General features: G+C 49.9%; 1 protein-coding gene across 1 annotated transcript in view; it reads left to right on the forward strand.

Moving 5' to 3' along the window:
* The window catches only part of EDRF1 (erythroid differentiation regulatory factor 1), a 110,467-nt gene that overhangs the window by 76,613 nt on the left and 6,326 nt on the right, over nucleotides 1-27,528 (forward strand). Inside the window, exons 21-23 of the mRNA XM_056532770.1 lie at nucleotides 5,337-5,490; nucleotides 17,893-18,008; nucleotides 23,324-23,472. Of these exons, the coding sequence (XP_056388745.1) occupies nucleotides 5,337-5,490; nucleotides 17,893-18,008; nucleotides 23,324-23,472 (419 nt within the window). The remainder of the gene's footprint in view (nucleotides 1-5,336; nucleotides 5,491-17,892; nucleotides 18,009-23,323; nucleotides 23,473-27,528) is intronic.

Below are 27,528 nucleotides of genomic sequence, written 5' to 3' on the forward strand. Positions count from 1 at the left end.
TAGTCTTGGTATGGTCTACATAAGACCGTGTTTCCCAACCACGGTGCCTCAAGCTGTTCCAAAACTACAACTCCTGGTATGCCCGGACAGCATTATGTCACAGAATTCTGCCGAAATTTAAGCCCTTTTGATTTCAATGGGATTCTGCCGCGGAATTCCGCAAAATATAAGACTGATCTTATATTCTGGCAGAAATTCTGCTGTGTGAGTGAGACAGTGGAATCTCATTGAAGTGAATGTATAGTAAAAAGGAGTTCCGATTAGATTCAAACTATCCCCTATCCAAAATAGGGGATTAGGGTCGGATTGCCGCGGCTCTGTGAAAGCACCAGAGAGACCTGAGTGCTGTAGGTAGGCATCTTCGGCGCTTCCATAGAAATTAATGGAGCAGGTACTATCTGTAGCATGTGCTCCTCTTACAGAGCACGGGCACCAGGCAGGAGATCACAGGGGGTCCCAGCGGTCGGACACCCTGTGATCAGACACTTATCTACTAGGGATAAGTTGTTTTTCGCTGGACTGCCCCTTTCATTTTCATTCCACGGGTGAGCACCGCTGATTACAGAATAATATCCCGCTCTCCACTAACCATCGTAATAGGGCCAGCAATCAGCAGACAAACAAGCAAAGCCACATATGTTCGCTGAGCAGATAGTTTTGACCTGTCATAAAGTAGGGTGTGTGCGACCACCCAATAACTAGTGGGGTGTCACGAGGGATCCTGCGATCGTTCGTGTGGCCCTCACTGTACAGCACTTGAGCCATGAGGTAGGCTGTATAAACCAGCAGCGATTTTACAAGATTGGCGCTCATGTACAGGGCGGTTTGGGACAAGATAGACTCTATAAATGAGCAGCCATCTAAATGATTGGCGCTTGTCTACAGGGCTGTCCAGGCTGAGAGAGGCTCTATAAACGAGCAGTGATCTACATAATTGGCGCTCTTGTATGTGGCAGTCTGGGCCGAGAGAGGATATATAAACGTGCAGCAATCTGCAAGATTGGCGCTCATGTACAGGGCAGTTCAAGCCGTCTGATATAGCCCTTAGCTGTGTTTGTGTGTGTGTGTATACAGTGATCCCTCAACTTACAATGGCCTCAACATACAATAGCTTAAACATACAATGGTCTTTTCTGGACCATTGTAAGTTGAAACCAGACTCAACATACAATGCTACAGACAGTCCAGATCTGTGAAACGTGTCAATGGGCGGAAGAACTGACCGATTAAAAAAGGGAAATTTACTGGTAAAACCCCTGTATTACTGAAGTGCATGCACTGACTGGTGCGTGGTAGCGCCCCCTACAGTACAGGGAGGTATTACCTGTTCTGTACACTTTACCTGTGCCAGGGTTACCTGCTAATTTGGACACCAGGTAAGGGCGACTTCATTTTACTTTTTTAGGACAATGTGTATACTGTACAGGACTCCAAAGAAGCTTGTGTCCTCTACATAGACCAGTGTTTCCCAAGCAGGGTGCCCCCAGCTGTTGCAAAGCTACAACTCCCAGCATGCCCGGACAGCCAAAGGCTGTCCGGGCATGCTGGGAGTTGTAGTTTTGCAACAGCTGGAGGCTCCCTGCTTGGAAAACACTGACCTAGACAGTGATTTACAGCTCCCAGCAGATCTTTCTTTTATATGTAAGGACTTGCTTTATATATATATTAGTTATCTACTTATTTTTGTCTTTAATTCTCACTTTTTTTCCTATTTTTGGATGACATTGGTTTTAGAACCAATTACCAGGTTTCCATAGAGTTCTGGTCTCAACATACAATGGTTTCAACATACAATGGTCGTCCTGGAACCAATTAATATTGTAACTTTAGGGACCACTGTGTGTATGTATATATATATATATATATATATATCACACACAGTGGGGCAAAAAAGTATTTAGTCAGCCACCAATTGGGCAAGTTCTCCCACTTAAAAAGATGAGAGGCCTGTAATTCTCATCATAGATATACCTCAACTATGAGAGACAGAATGAGAAAAAATCAGACAATATGATTTTATGGATTTTTATAAAGAATTTATTTGCAAATTATGGTGGAAAACAAGTATTTGGTCAATAACAAAAGTTCAAATGCAGTGGTGTCCGCTCACCTCCGGAGCCGAATCTATGTCACACCTGTGCTGTCACGGACCCGCTGGTCCCGCCCCGGCTTCAACAGCGTATAGAAGGAAGGATTGTCCGGCACCAGGTATGCTCTAAAAGATTGCTTTTATTCATGCCATAGCAAGGAAACAGACATCACAGGACTGTGGTAATCTGACGCGTTTCGCTCTCTCTTGAGCTTAAACGTAGACTAAATTCAACAGACCAACATGCAAATTTAAAACAGAGACTCGATGGTCACATGATAAAATACCTGACATAGGTAGTAATTATAAAAACCCGGCATGGATATCATCTGTTAGTATTACAGAATGGGTTGGATCCTACCATTAGTGCATTATTCGCTGTGTGTTTATCCTATGAGTGTGAATATGCTCCAAACATTAAGTGCAAAAATCGACAAGTATGCACGCAATAGGTTGCGGTATGTTGGTATCGTGCATGTATAGGTCAATAGTAGAATGGGATAATCTACCTCATTGACTAAAAAACTCAGAGATCTGCATACATGGATATATATGTTAAAATTACATGCATTAAATGGATTACGGCATGTCAATATCACACATGCACGGGTAAATAATGGAAAAGGATAAACAACCTCTTTCTATGTGTAGTTCTGAGACCTACGTGCATGTATACATATACTAAAAGATGATATATATGCCATGAATTAATAGATGTACATAAATAAATTGAAACACTGCACAATTTGCTCTGTTTTGGTTTACATATATATCCATTACGTATTAATACTATAATTTTAATTTTCAGTAACCGCACTCTAATAGGTATCAAAACACACTAGGCGGAATCACCCTCCCAACACTCGCACCAAGAGAAATTATTGGTCTACCAAAAATATATAAATATAAAACATTATAAGGGGCTACGGCGCTCGGGGCATCCGGGGAGGCATATAACGCTAGACTATATTCTTATGTACAGGTCATGATTAAATCTAAGGGTTTGTTCATTCCCCGCGGGTATCTGGTATCCAAAAGAAATATCCAATATGTCTCTCTATTGAAGAGGCGTTTTCTCCCATCGCCTCCTCTAATACCTATCTTAACCTTTTCTATACCAGACACCCGCAGGGAATCCAACTCCCCCGCGTGCACATCCCGAAAATGGCGTGATAACATGGAAATGCCTACTCCTTCACTCCTACTGTCGGAGATGTGTCTCCTGATTCTTGTTTTAAGGGTATTGGTAGTGCACCCTACATATTGCATGTTACACTTGGTGCATGTGGCCACATAAACTAACATCGTAGTATTGCAGTTAATGTATTCACGTAGTTGGTATGATTTTTTAGTTACACAAGACATTATTTCTTTAGAGTGGTGCATATATTTGCATGTAATACATCGGTTGTGACCACAACCCCAATTCCCTACAATATCCAACCAATTACCCTGTTTAATTTTGTCCTTTTGTCTTGTATTCTCCTTTTTTAGAATTGAATAGACTTGGTGATAGGGAGGAACCCAATGAGGGTGCTTTTCTGGAGACCGCCATGATACCCTCCTTAACCACGTCCCTCAGTATTGGGTCTCCCTCTAGAACTGGTGTATACTTATGGATTATATTTTTAATTTGGGCAAATTGCGGACTGTATATGGTAACAAAAACTGCTCTTTTTTGTTTATTTTTGGTATTTTGTGAACTATTTGCCCTTTTTCTTTTTCCAGTATATTTAATCAATTGCTCTCTATTAATGCCTTCTACTCTTTCCTGAGCCTTATTAAGACAGTCCTCTGTATAGCCCCTTCTGGCAAATCTGCTTTTAAGCTCTCCTATCTCTTTTTCCCATTGTACAGGATCAGAGCAGTTCCTCTTGGTTCTGCACATCTCCCCAAAGGGGATATTCTGAACCACATGCTTTGGGTGGCAGGAAGATGCCATAAGGACTGAATTTGTCGCCGTCTCCTTTCTGTAGGGGACGACAACAATCTTAGACTCTCTGCTGGATAGGGAGATGTCCAAAAAATTGACTGAGGTGCTACTAAACTGAGCTGTAAATTTAAGATTTAAATGATTATTATTAATATAAGAAACAAACTCAAAAAAACGACATTCTGTACTCCCCCAGATAATCAATAAATCATCTATGTAACGCCCTATCCAGCAGATGTTCTCAAAAAAAGGGTTACTGGGTGTAAACAAAAATTGCTGCTCCCAATAAAACATGAAAATGTTAGCGAAGGAGGGTGAATATTTGGCACCCATGGACGCTCCCCGGGTCTGAAGGAAGAAATCGCCATCAAACATAAAATAATTGTGCTGCAACAAAAATTCAGTAACCATGACGATAAATTCCTTCAGACCCGGGGAGTAACTGCTAAATTGATCCAAATGACATGCCAGGGCAGTAAGACCCGCATCCCATGGGATGGATGGATATAATCCCACTACATCACAGGTAGCCCAAGACATATATTCACTCCACTCTTTCTGATCTAGAATATTAATGACATGTTTGGTATCCTGTAAAAAAGTGGGCGTGATTTTGGTGAGGGGTTGCAAGTAGTGGTCCACCCACTCCCCAAGGCGCTCAGTGACCGATCCTATGCCTGCCACGATCGGTCTAAGGGGAGGTGGAAATACCCCTTTATGCACCTTGGGGAGTGAGTGAAACACAGGAACTACTGGGGCCTCTACATATAGATATTCTGCCAACTTACTGCTGAGAACACCCATAGCAACACCCTCTTCCAAAACTCTTTTTAGCTTAGTTTGAATTGTTTTTGTTGGATCGCTACGGAGTTTCCTATAGGTGTCACCGTCTGTTTCCTTGCTATGGCATGAATAAAAGCAATCTTTTAGAGCATACCTGGTGCCGGACAATCCTTCCTTCAATAACAAAAGTTCATCTCAATACTTTGTTATTTACCCTTTGTTGGATGACAGAGGCCAAACGTTTTCTGTAAGTCTTCACAAGGTTTTCACACACTGTTGCTGATATTTTGGCCCATTCCTCCAAGCAGATTTCCTTTTAGAGCAGTGATATTTTGCAACACGGACTTGGCTGTCTGGGCATGCTGGGCGTTGTAGTTTTTTGAAACATCTGGAGGGCCGTACTTTGGAGACAACTTCCCTAGAACAGTCTGGTGGTCGATTTGGTCTGTTGGGTAAGGCCTCAAAAGTAGAGTGTAAGGAATTTCTTTGTGTTGACTATTTGCCATCTCATAAAACATGGTCTCATTACAGGTGGGTGATGAACACTTGAGGAAGCAGCACCGGGTTCTGGCAGACCTCCATTACACCAAAGCCGTGAAGCTCTTCCACCTTCTGAAGGACGCTCCATGTGAGCTTCTCAGGGTACAACTAGAACGTGTGGCTTTTGCTGAATTCCAAATGGCCAGTAAGTGTCACCTTCTACCTGTACAAAGCTATGTTTTATGTGAAATACTTATCTAAGTGACCATTACATCACAGGGGCTTGTGTGTGGTTTCGCAGCTTTGCAAATCATGTGATTGGAGCTAAACTGCAATACCAGGCATTGGCCATGGAGCAGACCATAATATCCAACAATATCTTCGGTTAAAGGGGTTATACAGAATGAGAAAATCATAGTTGCTTTCTTCCAAAAACAATGCCATACCTGTCCTCAGGTTGTGTGTTTTATTACAACTGTGCTGCATTCACATCAATGGAGCTGAGCTGCAATACCATACACAAACTGAGGAGGAGTAGTACGGTTTCTGGAAGAAAGCAACTATTCGTTTTTCTAATTCTGGACAACCCCTATTAAGGGTCTATGTAGTGAAGCTTTAGATTTGATCAATGAAGAATTCAATAAATCACCTTCAGTAGAGTATAAGGCAGCGTTTCCCAACCAGGGTGCCTCCAGCTGTTTCAAAATTGCAACTCCCAGCATGCCCGGACAGCCTTTGGCTGGGATGCTTTTACTTCTGGAAGACATCAGGGCTTCAAAGTTCAGCAGCAATTTCCCAATTTTCCCCAAAATTTTCAAAATCTGAATTTTTCAGGGACCAGTTCAGTTTTGAAGGGGATTTAAGGGGCCTTCATATTAGAAATACCACATAAATGACCCAATTATAAAAACTGCACCCCTCAAAGTATTGTGACATTCAGAAAGTGTTAACGCTTTAGGTGTTTCACAGGAATAGCAGCAAAGTGAAGGAGAAAATTCTAAATCTTAGTTATTTACACTAACAAGTTCATGTAGACCCAATTTTAGAATTTTTACAAGGGGTAAAAGGAGAAAAAGCCCCCCAAAATGTGTGACCCAATTTCTCTCGAGTAAGGAAATACCTCATATGTGAACGTAAAGTGCTCTGTGGTTGCACTAGAGGGCTGAGAAGGGAAGGAGTGACAATGGGATTTTGGAGAGTGAATTTTGGGGGGCAGGTCGCATTTAGGAAGCCCCTATGATACCATAACAGCAAAAAAAAAACACATGGCATACTATTTTGGAAACTACACCCCTCAAGGCACGTAACAAGGTGTATAGTGAGCCTTAACACCACACAAAGGTTTGAAGACTTTTCGTTAAAGTCGCATGTGTAAATGAAATTTTTACAAGAGGTAATAGGAGAAAATGCCCCCCAAAAGTTGTATTCCCCATCTCTTCTGAGTATGGAAATGCCCCACGTGTGGACGTAAAATGCTCTGCAGGTGCACTACAATGCTCAGAAGAGAAGGAGCCACATTTGGCTTTTTTAAATAAAATTTTGCTGAAATGGTTTTTGGGGGGCATGTCGCATTTAGGTAGGCCCTATTGTGCCACAACAGCAAAAAAAAGTCACAAATGGCACACTATTTGGGAAACACCCTTCAAGGAACAGGTGTTTGACAGGAAAGGGGTACAGTGAGTCTTTACACCCCACAGATGTTTGACAAATTTCCGCTAAAGTTGGACGTGAAAATGAAAAATTCGATTTTTTTTTCACCAAAATGCTGGTGTTACCCCAAATTTTTCATTTTCACAAGGGGTAATAGGAGAAAAAGCCTCCAAAATTTGTAACCCCATTTCTTCTGAGTATGAAAATAACCCATATGTGGATCTAATGTGCTCTGCTGGCGCACTACAATGCTCAGAAGAGAAGGAGCGCCATTGGGCTTTTGGTGAGCGTATTTGTTTGGAATGGAAGAGGACCATGTGCGTTTACAAAGCTCCCATGCTACCAGAACAATGGACCCCCCCACATGTGACCCCGTTTTGGAAACTACAACCCTCACGTAATAAGGGGTTCAATGAGCGTTTACACCCCACTGGCGTTTGACAGATCTTTGGAACAGTGGGCTGTGCAAATGAAAAATTACCTTTTTCATTTTCACGGATCACTGTTCCGAAAAGCTGTCACACATGTGGGGCTTAAATTCTCATTGTACCCATTATTACATTACGTGAGGGGTGTAGTTTCCAAAATGGGGTCACATGTGGGGAGGGGGGGGGTCCATTGTTCTGGAACCATGGGGGCTTTATAAACGCACATAGCCTTAAATTCCAGACACATTCTCTCTCCAAAAGCCCAATGGGGCTCCTTCTCTTCTGAGCCCTGTAGTGCGCCAGCAGAGCACTTGACGTCCACATATGGGGTATTTATATTAGGGGGGGGTTCTATTACCCCTTGTGAAAATAAAAAAATTTGGGATAACACCAGCATTTTAGTGAAAAAATACAAATTTTTCGTTTTTACATCCAAATTTTACGAAAATTCTTCACTATAGGCTCACTATATCCCTTGTTACGTTCCGTGAGTGGTGTAGTCTCCAAAATGGGGTCACATGTTGGTGTTTTTTTTTTTTTTTTTGCATTTGTCAGAACCGCTGTAATGATCAACCACCCCTGTGCAAATCACCTCAAATGTACATGGTGCTCTCACTCCTGAGCCTTGTTGTGCACCCGCAGAGCATTTTATGCCCACATATAGGATATTTGGGGGTCTTTTTCCTCTTGTGAAAATGAAAAGTATGGGGCAACACCAGCATGTTAGTGTACACATTTTTATTTTTTTTTACACTAACAGGCTGGTGTAGGCCCCAAATTTTCCTTTTCATAAGGGGTATAAAAAACCTAAACTGTTGGCTTGAAATAAGACAGGGCTCAAAAGTGAGAGAGCGCCATGAACATTCAAGGCCTAAATTAGGGATTTGCATGGGATTTGCAGGAATTAGATTTGCCTCCGATACAAAAATTACCCCATGGCAGTGTTTCCCAACAGGGTGCCTCCAGCTGTTGCAAAACTCCCAGCATGCCTGGACAGTCAACTGCTGTCCAGCAACAGCTGGAGGCTCCGTTTTGGAAACTGTGCCGTATGAGATGTTTTTTTTTTTTATTGGGGGGGGGTGTAACTGTGTAGGGTGTTTATGTAGGGTGTTACTTTTTATTTTGTGTAGTGTTTTTAGGGTGCATTCACACGGGCGTGGGTTCACAGCGAGTTTTCCGCTGGGAATTTGAGCTGCAGCAGAAAATTTGCTGCATCTCAAACTTGCAGCGAGAAACTCGCTGTAAACCCCCGCCCGTGTGAATGTACCCTGTACATTCCCAGCATGCCCTTTGGCTGTCCGTGCATGCTGAGGGTTGTAGTTTTGCAACAGCTGGAGGCACACTGGTTGCAAGACACTGAGAGTTTACTTAACTCGGTGTTTCCCAACCCATGTGCCTTCAGCTGTTGCAAAACTACAACTCCCAGCATGCATGGTCTGCCAGTGCATGCTGGGAGTTATAGTTCTGCAACAGCTGGAGGCACACAGGTTGGAAAATACTGAGTTAGGAAACAGACAATATTTCCAAACCAGTGTGCCTCCAGTTGTTGCAAAACTATAACTCCCAGCATGCCCAGACAGCTGAAGGGCATGTTGGGAGTTGTAGTTATGCAACAACTGGAGGAGAACAGTTTGGAGAGACCACTGTGTAGTGGTGTCCAAACTGTAGCCCTCCAGATGTTACAAACTCCCAGCATGCCTGGACAGTCTAGTCTATGCAGTGGTCCCCAAACTGGGCCCTTCCAGATGTTGCAAAACTACAACTCCCAGCATGTTGAGACTGTCTAGGAATGCTGGAAGTTGTAGTTCTACAACATCTGAAGGGCCAGATGTTACAGAACTTCAACTCCCAGCATACCTTTACTGTCTGGGCGTGCTTAGAGTTGTAGTTTTGCAACATCTGGAAGTACACAGTTTGGAGACCACAGCATAGTGGTCTCCAAACTGTGGCCATCCAGATGTTGCAAAACTACAACTCCCAACATGACCTGACAGCCAAAGGTTGTCTGGGCATGCTGGGAGTTGCAGTTTTGAACCTCTTAGCCTCTGATGCCGCCTCTGCCTCCACTTACCTGCCGGTCCTCCAAGCTGCCTGCTCCACTTGCCGGTCCCCTCGTCTTCAAGGTATCTGCCGCCGGCCCCCGCAGCCATCTTGCCCCACTCTGCCCAGACTTCCAGGGGCGGGCAGAGCGGGGATCTCAACTGTCATGCCAATCTCAGGGGATAGGAGGCGGTGGCACCTCCGATCATCCCTAGTTTCCGGCCGATCCGGATCAGAGACCCGATCAGCTTGGAATCACCCATCTGAATGATCGCCGACATGGAGGGGTCTCAGGACCTCCCCAGGGGTTTGCACGGGGTGCCTGCTGAATGATTTCAGCAGGCATCCCGGTCCAGTCCCCGCCTGGCTCACGGCAAGGACCGGAATTCCCATGGGCGTACAGGTACGCCCTGGGTCCTTAAGGGGTTAAAGCATGTCTTTTATGACCTCCCGGGCACAAGGATTTCTCCCAACAACTTCATATCCTGTGAGTCGCTCCGAGACTAGCGCGCTGATTTGTCTGAAGTCCCATGCAAGTCTATGAGACCTCTGGCTAATCAGTCTCCAGAGTGCACTAGTCTCGGAGCGAGTCACAAGGTCAGAAGTTGCCAGGAAATTTGAACAGAAATCCTTGTGCCAGGACATTCATTAGAGGTGCACTTTACCCTCTAGACCACTTTGGGCATGCATACACACCCTTGCTATCTGACAATTCACTACATGCATACATGTACACCCTGGATTGTTAAATGTCTGTGAAGCAAGTGCAGGAGCTGCCTACACTTCATAGGGGGTGAGTGTCGGCTGATATCGGTAGCCGGGCATTTACCACTGCCCCTCATTTTCCCTTTTTTATGCCATGCTCAATAACAATCATGGCACCTAATGAAAGAAATAACTATTGGCAATTAGCTTAGGATGCCTATTGGACCCCCACAACGTCATCATTGCAGGGGTCCAATGAGCTAAAATGGCGGTGGAGGGTCCCCTTGCCTGTTGCCAGATTGACATTTTAATGATGCAGCCTGGTTTACCTGAACGCTTCCTGCCAGATTTCCCCACAGATCACAGTTGACGCAGGGGGACACTAGCAGAAAGCCCCCTCGTACATTTTATAGTATTGTAGGAGGTAACCGGTTCATGTTGGACGTGTTTTGTTACGCTGTTATATTTTTTTTTTTCTTTGCAAAATGCATGACTCGCATGAAAATGCAATTTCAACCATCTTTACGTTTTTTTAATCTTTTTTTTTCTCCCTGGTGTAATTTAGCTGTGGTTGCACTATGAAATGAATGTCTGCAGTGGGTGTCCTGCCAGAGGGTATTAAGTGAGCAGATGCACAGGCAGCATGTGTGGCACATGCAAACAAAGATGCTCATTACGATAAAACCTCTGCACATGGGTGGCTTCTGACCCTGGGTATTATAGACCTTCTGGCTAAATTCATCCACAATGTGCAAATCCAATTAATTCAACTGAAAAATTGTTGTTTTGAGAGAAAGGGGAGGAAAATAAAAGATAAGGGCTTTTCTGCCCAACCTTGTTCCCACTCGCTGCCAAATAGTGTCAGTAGCGCAGAGCTGGTCTAATCCACAGAATTGGTGACAGCTCCTGATATGAAATGTGTCTGCCATGAGATTGGGCCCCGAGCACTAACACTCTGCTAAGTGGATGATACACAAACCCTTGGAAAATGCTCAGGGCTTAAGCTGGAAAAGCAAATTCTGTTCTAACACAGAGCAGGGTTATCCGTCCAGAAGTTAATGGAATCTTGTTTGCAGGTGACAATGCTAATGCATGTTTATGCTGTCATGTCTCCATCTCTTGTACCCCTCTCTCAGTGATTCCTCCTGGAAATCATTATGCCATCCTCATCGCCCCTATTCTGTACCCCTCTACCTATCCTGCTGTCCATCTCTCTTCCATCTTATCCAATGTACACTCCTCCATTACCATGTGTTTGTTTCTTTTCCCATTTTTTCCCTTCTGTGATTTCTCCTTTTCTAGGCGACATGTTGATGCATGTGATGTAATAAATTTGTAACAGGCCACTAAACAATTTTCAACATTTTTTCTACGACACCACCTCTCCGCTGGCATACTAAAATTACACTGTAATGCGTTTAGACTAGTTTGGCATCATTTTACCACTAGTCTTTCCCCAAAGTTTCTCCTTTTATGTGATCTTTTCACAAGACTGTCTCTTTTAGGCTACAGCAGTGTTTCCCAACCAGGGTGCCTTCGGCTGTCCGAGGATGCTGGGACTTGTAGTTTTGCAACAGCTGGAGGCACCCTGGTTGGAAATCACCGGGCTACAGCATGGTGGTTTAGTGATTTTCCTTTTTCTCCTGTTGCTGTCTTCCTCCTCTGAACTCCTCATCTTTTTCTAATTTTTTGTTATCCTAATGTCTCTTACCACAAAACCCTTCTGGCGTGCTCTCGATCAGCCCTCACTTCTTGCGCTCTCTCGATCAGCCCTCACTTCTTGCGCTCTCTAACAGCCCTTCCTTCTTGCGCGCTCTCGAACAGCCCTTCCTTCTTGCGCGCTCTCGAACAGCCCTTCCTTCTTGCGCGCTCTCGAACAGCCCTCCCTTCTTGCGCGCTCTCGAACAGCCCTCCCTTCTTGCGCGCTCTCGAACAGCCCTCCCTTCTTGCGCGCTCTCGAACAGCCCTCCCTTCTTGCGCGCTCTCGAACAGCCCTCCCTTCTTGCGCGCTCTCGAACAGCCCTCCCTTCTTGCGCGCTCTCGAACAGCCCTCCCTTCTTGCGCGCTCTCGAACAGCCCTCCCTTCTTGCGCGCTCTCGAACAGCCCTCCCTTCTTGCGCGCTCTCGAACAGCCCTCCCTTCTTGCGCGCTCTCGAACAGCCCTCCCTTCTTGCGCGCTCTCGAACAGCCCTCCCTTCTTGCGCGCTCTCGAACAGCCCTCCCTTCTTGCGCGCTCTCGAGCAGCCCTCCCTTCTTGCGCGCTCTCGAGCAGCCCTCCCTTCTTGCGCGCTCTCGAGCAGCCCTCCCTTCTTGCGCGCTCTCGAGCAGCCCTCCCTTCTTGCGCGCTCTCGAGCAGCCCTCCCTTCTTGCGCGCTCTCGAGCAGCCCTCCCTTCTTGCGCGCTCTCGAGCAGCCCTCCCTGCTTGCGCGCTCTCGAGCAGCCCTCCCTGCTTGCGCGCTCTCGAGCAGCCCTCCCTGCTTGCGCGCGCTCGAGCAGCCCTCCCTCCTTGCGCCCGCTCACTCTCGAGCAGCCCTCCCTCCTTGCGCCCGCTCACTCTCGAGCAGCCCTCCCTCCTTGCGCCCGCTCACTCTCGAGCAGCCCTCCCTCCTTGCGCCCGCTCACTCTCGAGCAGCCCTCCCTCCTTGCGCCCGCTCACTCTCGAGCAGCCCTCCCTCCTTGCGCCCGCTCACTCTCGAGCAGCCCTCCCTCCTTGCGCCCGCTCACTCTCGAGCAGCCCTCCCTCCTTGCGCCCGCTCACTCTCGAGCAGCCCTCCCTCCTTGCGCCCGCTCACTCTCGAGCAGCCCTCCCTCCTTGCGCCCGCTCACTCTCGAGCAGCCCTCCCTCCTTGCGCCCGCTCACTCTCGAGCAGCCCTCCCTCCTTGCGCCCGCTCACTCTCGAGCAGCCCTCCCTCCTTGCGCCCGCTCACTCTCGAGCAGCCCTCCCTCCTTGCGCCCGCTCACTCTCGAGCAGCCCTCCCTCCTTGCGCCCGCTCACTCTCGAGCAGCCCTCCCTCCTTGCGCCCGCTCACTCTCGAGCAGCCCTCCCTCCTTGCGCCCGCTCACTCTCGAGCAGCCCTCCCTCCTTGCGCCCGCTCACTCTCGAGCAGCCCTCCCTCCTTGCGCCCGCTCACTCTCGAGCAGCCCTCCCTCCTTGCGCCCGCTCACTCTCGAGCAGCCCTCCCTCCTTGCGCCCGCTCACTCTCGAGCAGCCCTCCCTCCTTGCGCGCCCGCTCACTCTCGAGCAGCCCTCCCTCCTTGCGCGCCCGCTCACTCTCGAGCAGCCCTCCCTCCTTGCGCGCCCGCTCACTCTCGAGCAGCCCTCCCTCCTTGCGCGCCCGCTCACTCTCGAGCAGCCCTCCCTCCTTGCGCGCCCGCTCACTCTCGAGCAGCCCTCCCTCCTTGCGCGCCCGCTCACTCTCGAGCAGCCCTCCCTCCTTGCGCGCCCGCTCACTCTCGAGCAGCCCTCCCTCCTTGCGCGCCCGCTCACTCTCGAGCAGCCCTCCCTCCTTGCGCGCCCGCTCACTCTCGAGCAGCCCTCCCTCCTTGCGCGCCCGCTCACTCTCGAGCAGCCCTCCCTCCTTGCGCCCGCTCACTCTCGAGCAGCCCTCCCTCCTTGCGCCCGCTCACTCTCGAGCAGCCCTCCCTCCTTGCGCCCGCTCACTCTCGAGCAGCCCTCCCTCCTTGCGCCCGCTCACTCTCGAGCAGCCCTCCCTCCTTGCGCCCGCTCACTCTCGAGCAGCCCTCCCTCCTTGCGCCCGCTCACTCTCGAGCAGCCCTCCCTCCTTGCGCCCGCTCACTCTCGAGCAGCCCTCCCTCCTTGCGCCCGCTCACTCTCGAGCAGCCCTCCCTCCTTGCGCCCGCTCACTCTCGAGCAGCCCTCCCTCCTTGCGCCCGCTCACTCTCGAGCAGCCCTCCCTCCTTGCGCCCGCTCACTCTCGAGCAGCCCTCCCTCCTTGCGCCCCGCTCACTCTCGAGCAGCCCTCCCTCCTTGCGCGCCCGCTCACTCTCGAGCAGCCCTCCCTCCTTGCGCGCCCGCTCACTCTCGAGCAGCCCTCCCTCCTTGCGCGCCCGCTCACTCTCGAGCAGCCCTCCCTCCTTGCGCGCCCGCTCACTCTCGAGCAGCCCTCCCTCCTTGCGCGCCCGCTCACTCTCGAGCAGCCCTCCCTCCTTGCGCGCCCGCTCACTCTCGAGCAGCCCTCCCTCCTTGCGCGCCCGCTCACTCTCGAGCAGCCCTCCCTCCTTGCGCGCCCCGCTCACTCTCGAGCAGCCCTCCCTCCTTGCGCGCCCGCTCACTCTCGAGCAGCCCTCCCTCCTTGCGCGCCCCGCTCACTCTCGAGCAGCCCTCCCTCCTTGCGCGCCCGCTCACTCTCGAGCAGCCCTCCCTCCTTGCGCGCCCCGCTCACTCTCGAGCAGCCCTCCCTCCTTGCGCGCACCGCTCACTCTCGAGCAGCCCTCCCTCCTTGCGCGCCCGCTCACTCTCGAGCAGCCCTCCCTCCTTGCGCGCCCGCTCACTCTCGAGCAGCCCTCCCTCCTTGCGCGCCCCGCTCACTCTCGAGCAGCCCTCCCTCCTTGCGCGCCCGCTCACTCTCGAGCAGCCCTCCCTCCTTGCGCGCCCGCTCACTCTCGAGCAGCCCTCCCTCCTTGCGCGCCCGCTCACTCTCGAGCAGCCCTCCCTCCTTGCGCGCCCGCTCACTCTCGAGCAGCCCTCCCTCCTTGCGCGCCCGCTCACTCTCGAGCAGCCCTCCCTCCTTGCGCGCCCGCTCACTCTCGAGCAGCCCTCCCTCCTTGCGCGCCCGCTCACTCTCGAGCAGCCCTCCCTCCTTGCGCGCCCGCTCACTCTCGAGCAGCCCTCCCTCCTTGCGCGCCCGCTCACTCTCGAGCAGCCCTCCCTCCTTGCGCGCCCCGCTCACTCTCGAGCAGCCCTCCCTCCTTGCGCGCCCGCTCACTCTCGAGCAGCCCTCCCTCCTTGCGCGCCCGCTCACTCTCGAGCAGCCCTCCCTCCTTGCGCGCCCGCTCACTCTCGAGCAGCCCTCCCTCCTTGCGCGCCCGCTCACTCTCGAGCAGCCCTCCCTCCTTGCGCGCCCGCTCACTCTCGAGCAGCCCTCCCTCCTTGCGCGCCCGCTCACTCTCGAGCAGCCCTCCCTCCTTGCGCGCCCGCTCACTCTCGAGCAGCCCTCCCTCCTTGCGCGCCCGCTCACTCTCGAGCAGCCCTCCCTCCTTGCGCGCCCGCTCACTCTCGAGCAGCCCTCCCTCCTTGCGCGCCCGCTCACTCTCGAGCAGCCCTCCCTCCTTGCGCGCCCGCTCACTCTCGAGCAGCCCTCCCTCCTTGCGCGCCCGCTCACTCTCGAGCAGCCCTCCCTCCTTGCGCGCCCGCTCACTCTCGAGCAGCCCTCCCTCCTTGCGCGCCCGCTCACTCTCGAGCAGCCCTCCCTCCTTGCGCGCCCGCTCACTCTCGAGCAGCCCTCCCTCCTTGCGCGCCCGCTCACTCTCGAGCAGCCCTCCCTCCTTGCGCGCCCGCTCACTCTCGAGCAGCCCTCCCTCCTTGCGCGCCCGCTCACTCTCGAGCAGCCCTCCCTCCTTGCGCGCCCGCTCACTCTCGAGCAGCCCTCCCTCCTTGCGCGCCCGCTCACTCTCGAGCAGCCCTCCCTCCTTGCGCGCCCGCTCACTCTCGAGCAGCCCTCCCTCCTTGCGCGCCCGCTCACTCTCGAGCAGCCCTCCCTCCTTGCGCGCCCGCTCACTCTCGAGCAGCCCTCCCTCCTTGCGCGCCCGCTCACTCTCGAGCAGCCCTCCCTCCTTGCGCGCCCGCTCACTCTCGAGCAGCCCTCCCTCCTTGCGCGCCCGCTCACTCTCGAGCAGCCCTCCCTCCTTGCGCGCCCGCTCACTCTCGAGCAGCCCTCCCTCCTTGCGCGCCCGCTCACTCTCGAGCAGCCCTCCCTCCTTGCGCGCCCGCTCACTCTCGAGCAGCCCTCCCTCCTTGCGCGCCCGCTCACTCTCGAGCAGCCCTCCCTCCTTGCGCGCCCGCTCACTCTCGAGCAGCCCTCCCTCCTTGCGCGCCCGCTCACTCTCGAGCAGCCCTCCCTCCTTGCGCGCCCGCTCACTCTCGAGCAGCCCTCCCTCCTTGCGCGCCCGCTCACTCTCGAGCAGCCCTCCCTCCTCGCGCGCCCGCTCACTCTCGAGCAGCCCTCCCTCCTCGCGCGCCCGCTCACTCTCGAGCAGCCCTCCCTCCTCGCGCGCCCGCTCACTCTCGAGCAGCCCTCCCTCCTCGCGCGCCCGCTCACTCTCGAGCAGCCCTCCCTCCTCGCGCGCACCGCTCACTCTCGAGCAGCCCTCCCTCCTCGCGCGCCCCGCTCACTCTCGAGCAGCCCTCCCTCCTCGCGCGCCCGCTCACTCTCGAGCAGCCCTCCCTCCTCGCGCGCCCGCTCACTCTCGAGCAGCCCTCCCTCCTCGCGCGCCCGCTCACTCTCGAGCAGCCCTCCCTCCTTGCGCGCCCGCTCACTCTCGAGCAGCCCTCCCTCCTCTGCGCGCCCGCTCACTCTCGAGCAGCCCTCCCTCCTCGCGCGCCCCGCTCACTCTCGAGCAGCCCTCCCTCCTCGCGCGCCCGCTCACTCTCGAGCAGCCCTCCCTCCTTGCGCGCCCGCTCACTCTCGAGCAGCCCTCCCTCCTTGCGCGCCCGCTCACTCTCGAGCAGCCCTCCCTCCTTGCGCGCCCGCTCACTCTCGAGCAGCCCTCCCTCCTTGCGCGCCCGCTCACTCTCGAGCAGCCCTCCCTCCTTGCGCGCCCGCTCACTCTCGAGCAGCCCTCCCTCCTTGCGCGCCCGCTCACTCTCGAGCAGCCCTCCCTCCTTGCGCGCCCGCTCACTCTCGAGCAGCCCTCCCTCCTTGCGCGCCCGCTCACTCTCGAGCAGCCCTCCCTCCTTGCGCGCCCGCTCACTCTCGAGCAGCCCTCCCTCCTTGCGCGCCCGCTCACTCTCGAGCAGCCCTCCCTCCTTGCGCGCCCGCTCACTCTCGAGCAGCCCTCCCTCCTTGCGCGCCCGCTCACTCTCGAGCAGCCCTCCCTCCTTGCGCGCCCGCTCACTCTCGAGCAGCCCTCCCTCCTTGCGCGCCCGCTCACTCTCGAGCAGCCCTCCCTCCTTGCGCGCGCCGCTCACTCTCGAGCAGCCCTCCCTCCTTGCGCGCCCGCTCACTCTCGAGCAGCCCTCCCTCCTTGCGCGCCCGCTCACTCTCGAGCAGCCCTCCCTCCTCGCGCGCCCGCTCACTCTCGAGCAGCCCTCCCTCCTCGCGCGCCCGCTCACTCTCGAGCAGCCCTCCCTCCTCGCGCGCACCGCTCACTCTCGAGCAGCCCTCCCTCCTCGCGCGCTCCGCTCACTCTCGAGCAGCCCTCCCTCCTCGCGCGCCCGCTCACTCTCGAGCAGCCCTCCCTCCTCGCGCGCCCGCTCACTCTCGAGCAGCCCTCCCTCCTTGCGCGCCCCGCTCACTCTCGAGCAGCCCTCCCTCCTTGCGCGCCCGCTCACTCTCGAGCAGCCCTCCCTCCTTGCACTGTCTTTATTTCCCCCACACACTCGTTCTTATCCCCCTCTCTCCCCCTTTCTCATTGATTCCTCTCTCTTCTGGGATACATTTGGTATAGTTTGTGACATCAGAAGGGTACATTTATTATTAGTTATCAGTAAGCTGACTATAATACACGTCTGCTCTCTTGGTAGAGTCTGTCGCTCATCATGACGCTAATAATGTCCATCCTGGGAATATTTGTCATTTTGTTGATGTTTCTCTATTAATTTCAGGCCAGAATAGCAGCGCAGGGAAGCTAAAGAGCCTGTATGGTGCGCTGGAGATCATGATGAAGACGCGCTGTGCGTTTGATGTTCTTCAGAAAGAACTTGAGTGTGAAAGTGATCAGGTAAGAAGCTGAGAATGTGCTGACTCCGGCTTTGTGATCACATCTAACTAGGACGTGACTAATAAAAGGTTTGATCTGTCCTCTGATCGGGAAACCCTCCTGGTTATTATAAATCCCTGCAATCCTTGGTCATAGCATTGTCCAGTACGAAGAGACTTGTCTTTCAAATAATCTGCCAGGTTGTAGTTTATTAGACCCCCCCCCCCCCCCCCTGTAAATTTGGACTGTAAGTCTAAATCCCTGACACAACAATGTGCTCCCATGTATTACCTGTACAGCCATTTATCTGGATACCTGCCATGTTCTACTATATACCAGTGTTTCCTCCAGCTGTTACAAAACTACAACTCCCAGCATGCCTGGACAGTAAAAGGCTGTCCGGGCAAGCTGGGAGTTGTAGTTTTGCAACAGCTGGAAGCACCCTGGTTGGGAAACACTGGTATGTACAGAGCATGTGAGTTAGTCTTGAAAAATCTTGTCTACAGCTGCAAAGTCAGAATTTACTCCTTAATCTAGTCAGAATACATAACTCGACCCTTTATTGGTATTGTGTACATAAAACTACAATTTCGGCACTTACATGTACTCCGGTGGAAAACATTTTTTTTTTATTTTTTATTTATTTATTTATTTTTTAAATGAACTGGTGCCAGAAAGTTAAACAGATTTGTAAATGACAGAATGTAGATACAGGATCCGGCACTGCTGTATATACGGCAAATAGTAAGCAACAGGTGGCTAGTAGAAGCAAAGACCAAATCTTTATGGTGCTCAGTCCAAAGATAGTAGATCAAATCCAATATTAGTGTAGTAAGAATTGAGGACGGCACTCACCCAGGATGGTAGCTTCAAAAGTTCTTAATTGTATAAACACGGTGGCGGTGTCAGACAGGTGAATGGACAGGAACGCCGAGGGCCTAAGCGTTCCTGTCCATTCACCTGTCTGATACCGCCACCGTGTCTATACAATAAAGAACTTTTCAAGCTACCATCCTGGGTGAGTGCCGTCCTCAATTCTTACTACACTAATATTAAATTTGTAAATGACTACTATTAAAAAAATCTTTACCCTACTTTTTAGCTGCTGTATGCTACAGAGGAAATTCTTTTCTTTTTGAATTTCTTTTGTCTTGTCCACAGTGCTCTCGGCTGACACCTGATGCCCGTATCAGGAACTGTCCAGAGCAGGAGAAAATCCCCATTGCAAACTTATGCTGCTCTGGACAGTTCCTGACACAGAGAGAGGTGTCAGCAGAGAGCACTGTGGACAAGACAAAGAAGAACAACTCAACTTCCTCTGTAGTATACAACAGCTGATAAGTAATTCAAAAAGAAATTCAAAAAGAAAATAATTTCCTTTGTAGTATACAGCTGCTAAAAAGTACTGGAACGGTAAAGACTTTTTAATAGAAGTAATTTACAAATCTATTTAACTTTCTGGCACCAGTTCATAAAAAAATGTTTTCCACCGGAGTACCCCTTTAAATAAATGTGTTTGATAATTAAACAGAATTTGGGGCAGGGTTAACACTATGTAATTTCCTTGTGGAATTTCAAAGCGTAATTCCACTAGGAAATTCCTGTGCAGCAGAATACGATTGCAGGCAATAGGATTCCGCTGCACAGTGCACATTACGTAATTTCAGCGGCAGATATTATGCCACTGAAATTCTGCCTCCAAAAGAATGATCTTGCTCGTTCTTTAGGTGGAAACTGCACCACGGACATTGACGTCTGACATCTATAGCTTAGTTAGTCAACGGTGGGCACACTCTGAATCTCTGGTAAAAGTGAATAAGTTATATGTCCCCTAAGATGATGATTAGAGATGAGCGAACTTACAGTAAATTCGATTCGTCACGGACTTCTCGGCTCGGCAGTTGATGACTTTTCCTGCATAAATTAGTTCAGCTTTCCGGTGCTCCGGTGGGCTGGAAAAGGTGGATACAATCCTAGGAGACTCTTTCCTAGGACTGTATCCACCTTTTCCAGCCCACCGGAGCATCGGAAAGCTGAACTCATTTATGCAAGAAAAGTCATCAACTGCCGAGCCGAGAAGTTCGAATTTACTGTAAGTTTGCTCATCTCAAATGATATTGAAAATTACAACTGAGAATTACATCCTGCAAAAAAATCAAGCCCTCATACAGTCAATAAGCTGTGGTGTCAAATCTTTGACCCTCCGGCTGTTGCAAAACTACAACTCCCAGCATTCCCGGACAGCCAGCGGCTGTCCGGGCATGCTTGGATTTGTAGTTTTGCAACAGCTGGAGGGTCACAGATTTGACACCACATCCTTAAAGGGGTATTCCAGCTTTAGACATTTTATCCCCTATCCAAAGGATAAGGGGATAAGATGTCTGATCGTGGGGGGGCCCGCTTCTGGGACCCCCCTCGATCTCCCTGCAGCCACCCGCATTGTGTGGAGCTGCGTCTCCAGGCTTGGAAACCGGTAGTCTTCGGGACTGGAGACATGACGCCCGCTCCCATAGATATGAATGGAGGGGCATGACCTGATGTCACGAGGGGGGCGTGGCGTTAAGTCACTTCTCCAGTCCCGAAAACTTCCGGTTTCAGAGCCTGGAGACGCAGCTCTGCACATAATGCGGGTCCTGTAGGGAGATCGAGGGGGGTCCCCAGCGGTGGGCCCCCCACGATCAGACATCTTATCTCCTATCCTTTGGATAGGAGATAAAATGTCTAAAGCTGGAATACCCCTTTAAGGGATTATAGGAAGGCAGATTTGTACATTGTGCGGAGCTTCATACATGGTATGTCACGTAATAACCTGCTTGTGACTCTTGCGCCTCAAGGCATGGCTGTGTTTATGGACCCAGACAGCGTTGCCGATTCCTCTATCACAAGGACGACTGTGTTGATTTTTGTGGATCCTCTCAAGGGCAATTTAGCGTAAGCGGTTGCGACGCTTGTTCTGGGTGACTCCAGTTCTGCCGCATTCACCCGTCGCCGCTTCTCTGCACTTGATCAGCGTTTTATCAGCCTCTGCAGTGTCTCTGCCTATTTGTCACTTTCCTCCTTGCCTCCGGGAAACAAGTTCATTAATTCCATTTTGCATCTCCGTCCCCGTGTCTTCTTCATCAAGTAAATATTGAGGGCTTTGTATGCTTGAGCAGATTCAGACACATGCATAGACTTGGTGAGGGAGAAGATTACAGAAGATCTCTGCCAGGCCAGCTCTGATGATCAGGACTAAGATATCCACCAAGACTGTGGGTGGGTGACAGTCAGATCGTTACTTAACCCCATACATCCTGTAATTAACCCCATTCTTTTCTGTTGGCAGCAACTAACCCTCTTTCCCAATTTTCGGTCATTTATTTGCAACCAACCTGACCCCTTGTGAACTCCATAATGGGGCCCCGGCTTTTCTTGTAAATGGAGCGGCGGAGTCTGCATGCACTCCATGCACTGTCTGTGGGAGCTCCAGAGATATACAAGTACAGCACTCGTGTATCTCCAGCGATCCCATCACATCCCAAACGCCGCTCCATGCAGGGGGAGAGACGGGGAGCCGTTCTTAAAATAGAAAAAGAAACCCTATACTAACCCACTTTGCTCCCCTGCCACCACTGCTGTCATTGTCTGTCCCCACTTCAAAGCACTTCCTTGTGTCTGCACAGGGACCCTCCTGTTCAACCCCTCACCACGTATATCATTCTTATGATTATTTCTCGCGTTGACCTTTCTCGGATCACTTTTGGTTGATACTAACCACTGCAACCAGGGACGTCCAAAAAGACCTTTCATTTAGGAGATGCTCTGACCCAGTTGTCAAGACCTCACAATTTGGCTTTTGTCATTCGCATGGCATGTGTTAAAGGAACACTCCAGATAAACATTTTACTTTTGTTACAGCTAATGCTGGCCTGATGGTTTTACCCTGGTCCCTCAGGCCCTTTGTGGAATTTATTAAAGGGGTTATCCAGGAATAGAAAAACACAGATAATTTCTTTCAAAAACAGCTCCACGCCTGTCTCCAGGTTGGGTGGGGTTTTACAAATTGGCTCTATTCCCTTCAATGAAACTGAGCCGTGGAACCACACCCAAACCTGGAGACAGACTGGTAGCGGTTTTTAAAAGTAGCTCTTCTTTTCTCCTTAATTGAAATGTACTAAAGTTTGTAATAAAACAGTACAATAATAAAACAATATCATAGCAAATGCGTCAACATAAATTGGTTGCCACAATATGAGAATCCCTCGCAGGGGTAGGAAAAGCAATACAAAAATACACGTAGGAAGGGCATCACCCAACATGGTATGTCAGGAGAAATAAGACTCTTTACTCACCTTTTCTAGATAAGGAGAAAGCATTATGAAGGAGGTGTGTTTAGATAATGGGGAGGGGGAGTATTCGTGCAATAGTTTTTTTTTTTTCTCCTGGATAACATCTTTAAAGGGGTACTCCCCTGCTCAGTATTTGGAACAAAATGTTTCGGATGCTTAGAGGCGGTGCCGGGAATTCATGACTTTATAGTCCCGCCCCCTCATGACATCCCGCCCCTCAATGCAAGTCTATGGGAGGGGGCGTGACGGCTGTCACGCCCCCTCTCATAGACTTGCATTGAGGGGGCGGGGTGTGATGTCATGAGGGGGCTGGGCTATGACGTCACGAGCTGCTGGCTCCAAGCGTTCGTAACATTTTTTTCCAAACACTGAGCAGCTGAGTTCCCCTTTAAACTTAACCCGGAAGGCTTCTTTATTGAATATGGGTAGATTGTGTGATACCTTTGATGGGTGACAACACGTGCCTGTCACAGCAATCAAATGATTTAGCACAAGAGCGTCATTCTGTCTCATCTACTGCAAAGTCTCTTCTTATCATGATACAGGGACCGGGCTTTGCTTTATTATCTGGAAATAGCGATATGGCCTTAAGTAAAACATTATATTTAGCATTCACTCTGTACTAGGAAATCCAGTAGTGGAGGATTGCAGAGAAATGCGTTTCTTCAATAGGACTATCTGCTCCGCTGCTGAAGATCAATGGGCGGCAATCTCAGAAGAAGTAGTAGCTGCCTGTTCCTGCCGATATGATTATTCAGTGGGTGCTCAGTCTGTAACAGAGTATGAATTGAGAGATACTTGTGTCTATGGCAGTGTTTCCCAACCTGGGTGCCACTAGCTGTTGCAAAACTACAACTCCCAGTATGCCCGGACAGTCCTCGGCTGTCCAGGCATGCTGAGGCTTGTAATTTTGCAACAGCTGGAGGCACACTAGTTGGGGTCCACTGGTCTATGGTAAAGGGAAATATGGGGTGCACCGTAAGTAACACAATGTCTTCTCCTTCACAGGAGCCAGAGGAAGGGACCGACATGGTGGGGGACTCCTCGGGTCACCTGCGAAAGGAAGAAGTCGTGAAACTAGTGAATATATTTGAATCTCGCTTGTCTTTTGTCCTCCTACAATATGTGAAGCTTTTATCTTCTAAAAAGAAGAGCGGGTAAGTGGCAGCATCAATGTTCTCCTCTGATTTATAGGGAATCTGTCTCATCTGGCAGCTTATAGTATTTCTCTGAAACACAGCAAAATGGTGGTGATAGGTTATCTCTTCTTATATATTTGTTTTAGTAAATCCTTGTATTTTCTCTATGAAGTAACAATTCTGAAGAGTCTGTTATCTCCAGAAGGGGACCCCGACTCTTCCTATGCATGGAGCGGTGGGGTCGGCGCACACTACATGCAAGGTCTATGGGACACCAGACATACAGTACTTGCGTGTCTCCGGTGCTCCCATAGACAGTACATGGAACCTGTGTCAACACACCGCTCCATGAAAGGGGAAAGACAGGGAGTGGTTCTTTAAATAGAAAAAAAAAACTATACTTGCCCTACTCACTCCCCTCCGTCAACACCTCTGTCAGTGTCTGTCCCCACTGCGAAGCACTTCCTTGTCTCGGCATAGGGACTTTCCTGCTCAACCAATCAGTGGCCCCAGCAGTATTTTATCTCAGCCATCGACCAACGACACAAAGTGGAAACTGAGCCGGAACATGAGCAAATCCCCATAGCAAACCTTTCCTGCTCTGGACAATTCCTGGCACGGACTGAGGTGTCAGCAGTGAGCACTGTAGTCAGACTGGAAAGAACTACACAACTTCCTCTGTAGTATACAGCAGCTGATGAGTACTGGATGGATTAAGATTTTATATAGAAGTAATGTACAAATCTGTTTAACTTTCTGGCACCAGTTATTTATTTATTTATTTTTCCTAAAAAGAAAAAATATTATTATTTATATATTTATGGCCAAACAGATTTGCAGATCTAATTTTTTTTCCTTTTGTAGCCTTCTGTCCTACTTGTCAGTCACTCATGTTATGCACAACTTATGTACTTATGTATTTCCCTAAATGCCTAAATCTATCCCAGTGTGTCCCAACAAGTGTGCCTCCAGCTGTTGTAAACTACTGATCTACCCCCCTACTCCATAAAGCGCCATCCCTGAACGTGTAGCTGCAGCACATTTGCCGTAACCTCCGGCGTACGATCCAAGGCGTCTCCTGTGTGAAGAAGATTTAGAAGCTCATTAGCCCGGGTGTAAAGCGAGTCTATAAAGAACCCGGGCGAGAGCCATCCACAAGATGGCAATAGCAACACGCCGTATATCAGCCGGCCCCACGCTTCATCCTAAAGAGATGCTTGTTTAGTGTAATTGTCCAAAACTGGTAATTGTTTCTGCTCTCTAGTGTCATGATATTTCATCAGCTTAAGGCTTTATCCTGCGTAATGTAAGGAAACCTGCACGTTTTTTTATCTCTTTTATATACACTGTATTTTGCTGCCAGGGTCACTAATCTGCAGAGGTAAATACGTTTTATGTACAGGGCTCAGTCATCAATTCTAAGCAGTTCGCTCTTTGTTATGGAGGCGCGCGGTGGAATAGATCAGGCGCAGCAGCAGGGAATTTGCGGCGGCTTTATACATAACCGTTAAGTAATACAAAAGCCTCCATAGTTCATGGGCAATCGGACAAGTGATCTCTCCCACCTAGGGAGACTGGAGCCCACGTGGGACCTACACGTGGTTTATAAAGTTAGTTTGATCGTCACATTTGGAGACGTGAATGCTTTCCTGTGCAGGAACAAAGCTTAGCATTTGGCAATAGAGTAAAATTATCTCTATTGCAGCTGCCAGGCAGAGTAATGGAGGGTTAGTCTTCGTGTCCTTTCCACTGCAGTAGAAAGTGAGCTGTCTAATACCATGACAACTATTCCTGCGTGAGCCTTACTTAGGGGAAACCATTGGATTGGACAATTTATCTGTCCTTCAGTATGGAGGAGAGGCAGGATATACATTAGGTAGGAAACATTGTAGGATGTTGAATTAAGTTCTCTCCTTTACAGCAGCTTATAGAAGTCTACAAAAATAAAGTTTTACATTATACATGTTGCAGATTTATCAAACTGTGTGAGAGAAAAAAGTGATTTTCCCATATCAACCAATCACAGCTCAGCTTTCTCTTTACCAGAGCTTGTTAGCTGAGCTGTGATTGGTTGCCGTGGAAAAATCTCTTAGGCTGGGTTCACACACGTTTTTGCCATACTGTTTTCAATCCGTTTTTCTAAAGAAAACCGTATGGCAAAAAAACGGATGGAACAGTATGGAAAAAGTAAATCGTATGCGTTTTTAAACTGTATACTGTTTTTAAAAGTGCATACAGTTCCGTCCGTTTTTATAAAAAAAAAAAAAAAAAAACATACAATTTTGATAATTTTGTCCATTTTTAATGGGAGGGGTGTTGGGTCTTTAGGATGCAAATGCGCATGTGCAAAGTAAAAACCGTATACGGTTTCCCCTATGGAACCGTATACATTTGCGTTTCCCATTGACGTCCATGTAAAAAAAAAACTTATGCGGTTGCAGTACGGTTTTTAAACCGGAGACAAAAACGTGGTCAAACAAATAATTTTGTTTTTTTTTTTTTGCTCTGGGGCTGGGGATTCTGCTGGTCTTCACTTCTTCCAGCATCTATACCATCCACCCCAACCTCACAAGACCTACCTGCTCAGACAATCGGTGACTGTATCAGTGTCCCTCGGCTGAGTGGGCAGGTTCTGTGATGGGATGGCACAGATCCTGTAAGACGAATTTCACTCTCCATCTACCTTCCTGCTAAGGGCCCTCTGTAATAGGATCAATGTAGTGCTGGGCGGTATACCGGTATGAAATGGATACCGTTTTTTTTTGTTTTTTTTCTCCCACGGTATGGATTTTTGCCCATAACGCTATACCGGTCGGACCCCTCTCCCACCCTCCGAGTCAATAAAAAAAATTAAACTTACCCATAATGGAGGTGGTCCGGGCTATCCATCCTTCCTGTAGTGTCCGGCGGCATTCCGGGTGGAGGGTGAACCGGTCCGGGCTGTCCTTCTCCGGGGGTCCTCTTCTCCACTCCGGGCAGGCTCCGGTCTAGTACGCTGCATAGACGCCGCTACGCCATGACGTCAGGTGCGTCTCTGTGCACGAACGTCACTGCGCAGCGGCGTCTATGCAGCGTTACTAGGCCGGAGCCTGCCCGGAGTGGAGAAGAGGACCCCCGGAGAAGAAGGACAGCCCGGACCGGTTCACCCTCCACCCGGAATGGCGCCGGACACTACAGGAAGGATGGATGGCCCGGACCTCCCTCCCAGGACGGTCCCTGCAGCAACTGGGAAGGTGAGTCAGGGTTCTGGGATGGACAGGGGTCTGTATAATATACTATACCTACAGTAATCCCTCCAGCTGTTGAGGCCCTCCAGCTGTTGCAAAACTACAACTCCCAGCATGCCCGGACAGCCAACAGCTGTCCGGGCATGCTGGGAATAGTAGTTTTGCAACAGCTGGAGGCACCCCTAGTTGGGAAACACTGACCTATACTATACACTCCTATATAGTCCAACATGCTGGGAGTTGTAGTTTTGCAACAGCTGGAGGCTGTAGGGTTGTTTGTTACATCTATTTAAAAGGGTACTCCACTGCCCCAGTGTTCAGATCATTTAGTTCCAAAAGCCCATTTAGTTTGGCTTCGCCACCTCAATCCAAGTCTCAATGTAAAAAAAAAAAAAATACCATGAAATACCGTGATACTCATTTTTGGTCATATCGCCCAGCACTAGATCAGTGATCACCTGCTGATCAAGCATGGAAGCTTGTACATTGGCTGATCGTGTCGTTTTGACTCAAAATAAAATCATTGGCCATCGTCTGCCTATTTCTCTGTATCATAGGGGACGTGCGGCTTACGGGTCATATGAACAATCCAGTGATCTTCATGTAGCCCTCCCTACACAATGCCCACGCCTCGGAATAGGTACCAATCCAGGAGATGGACGCTCCTTTACAGCGAGCATCAGGCCGTTTAATATAGCCTGTACATACATTAAGAAGTTATTAATAGAAAAATGAACGAGAATATGACAGTAGGACAAAGTTTTTTTTTTATAGTCTGTTGTCAAGGACAGGCTTAGCCCTGCATGGAAGCTGTGGAAATGAAACAATAGGATCTTATTTATTTTCA

Source organism: Hyla sarda, chromosome 7, assembly GCF_029499605.1.
Source record: "Hyla sarda isolate aHylSar1 chromosome 7, aHylSar1.hap1, whole genome shotgun sequence".
Taxonomy (NCBI): domain Eukaryota; kingdom Metazoa; phylum Chordata; class Amphibia; order Anura; family Hylidae; genus Hyla; species Hyla sarda.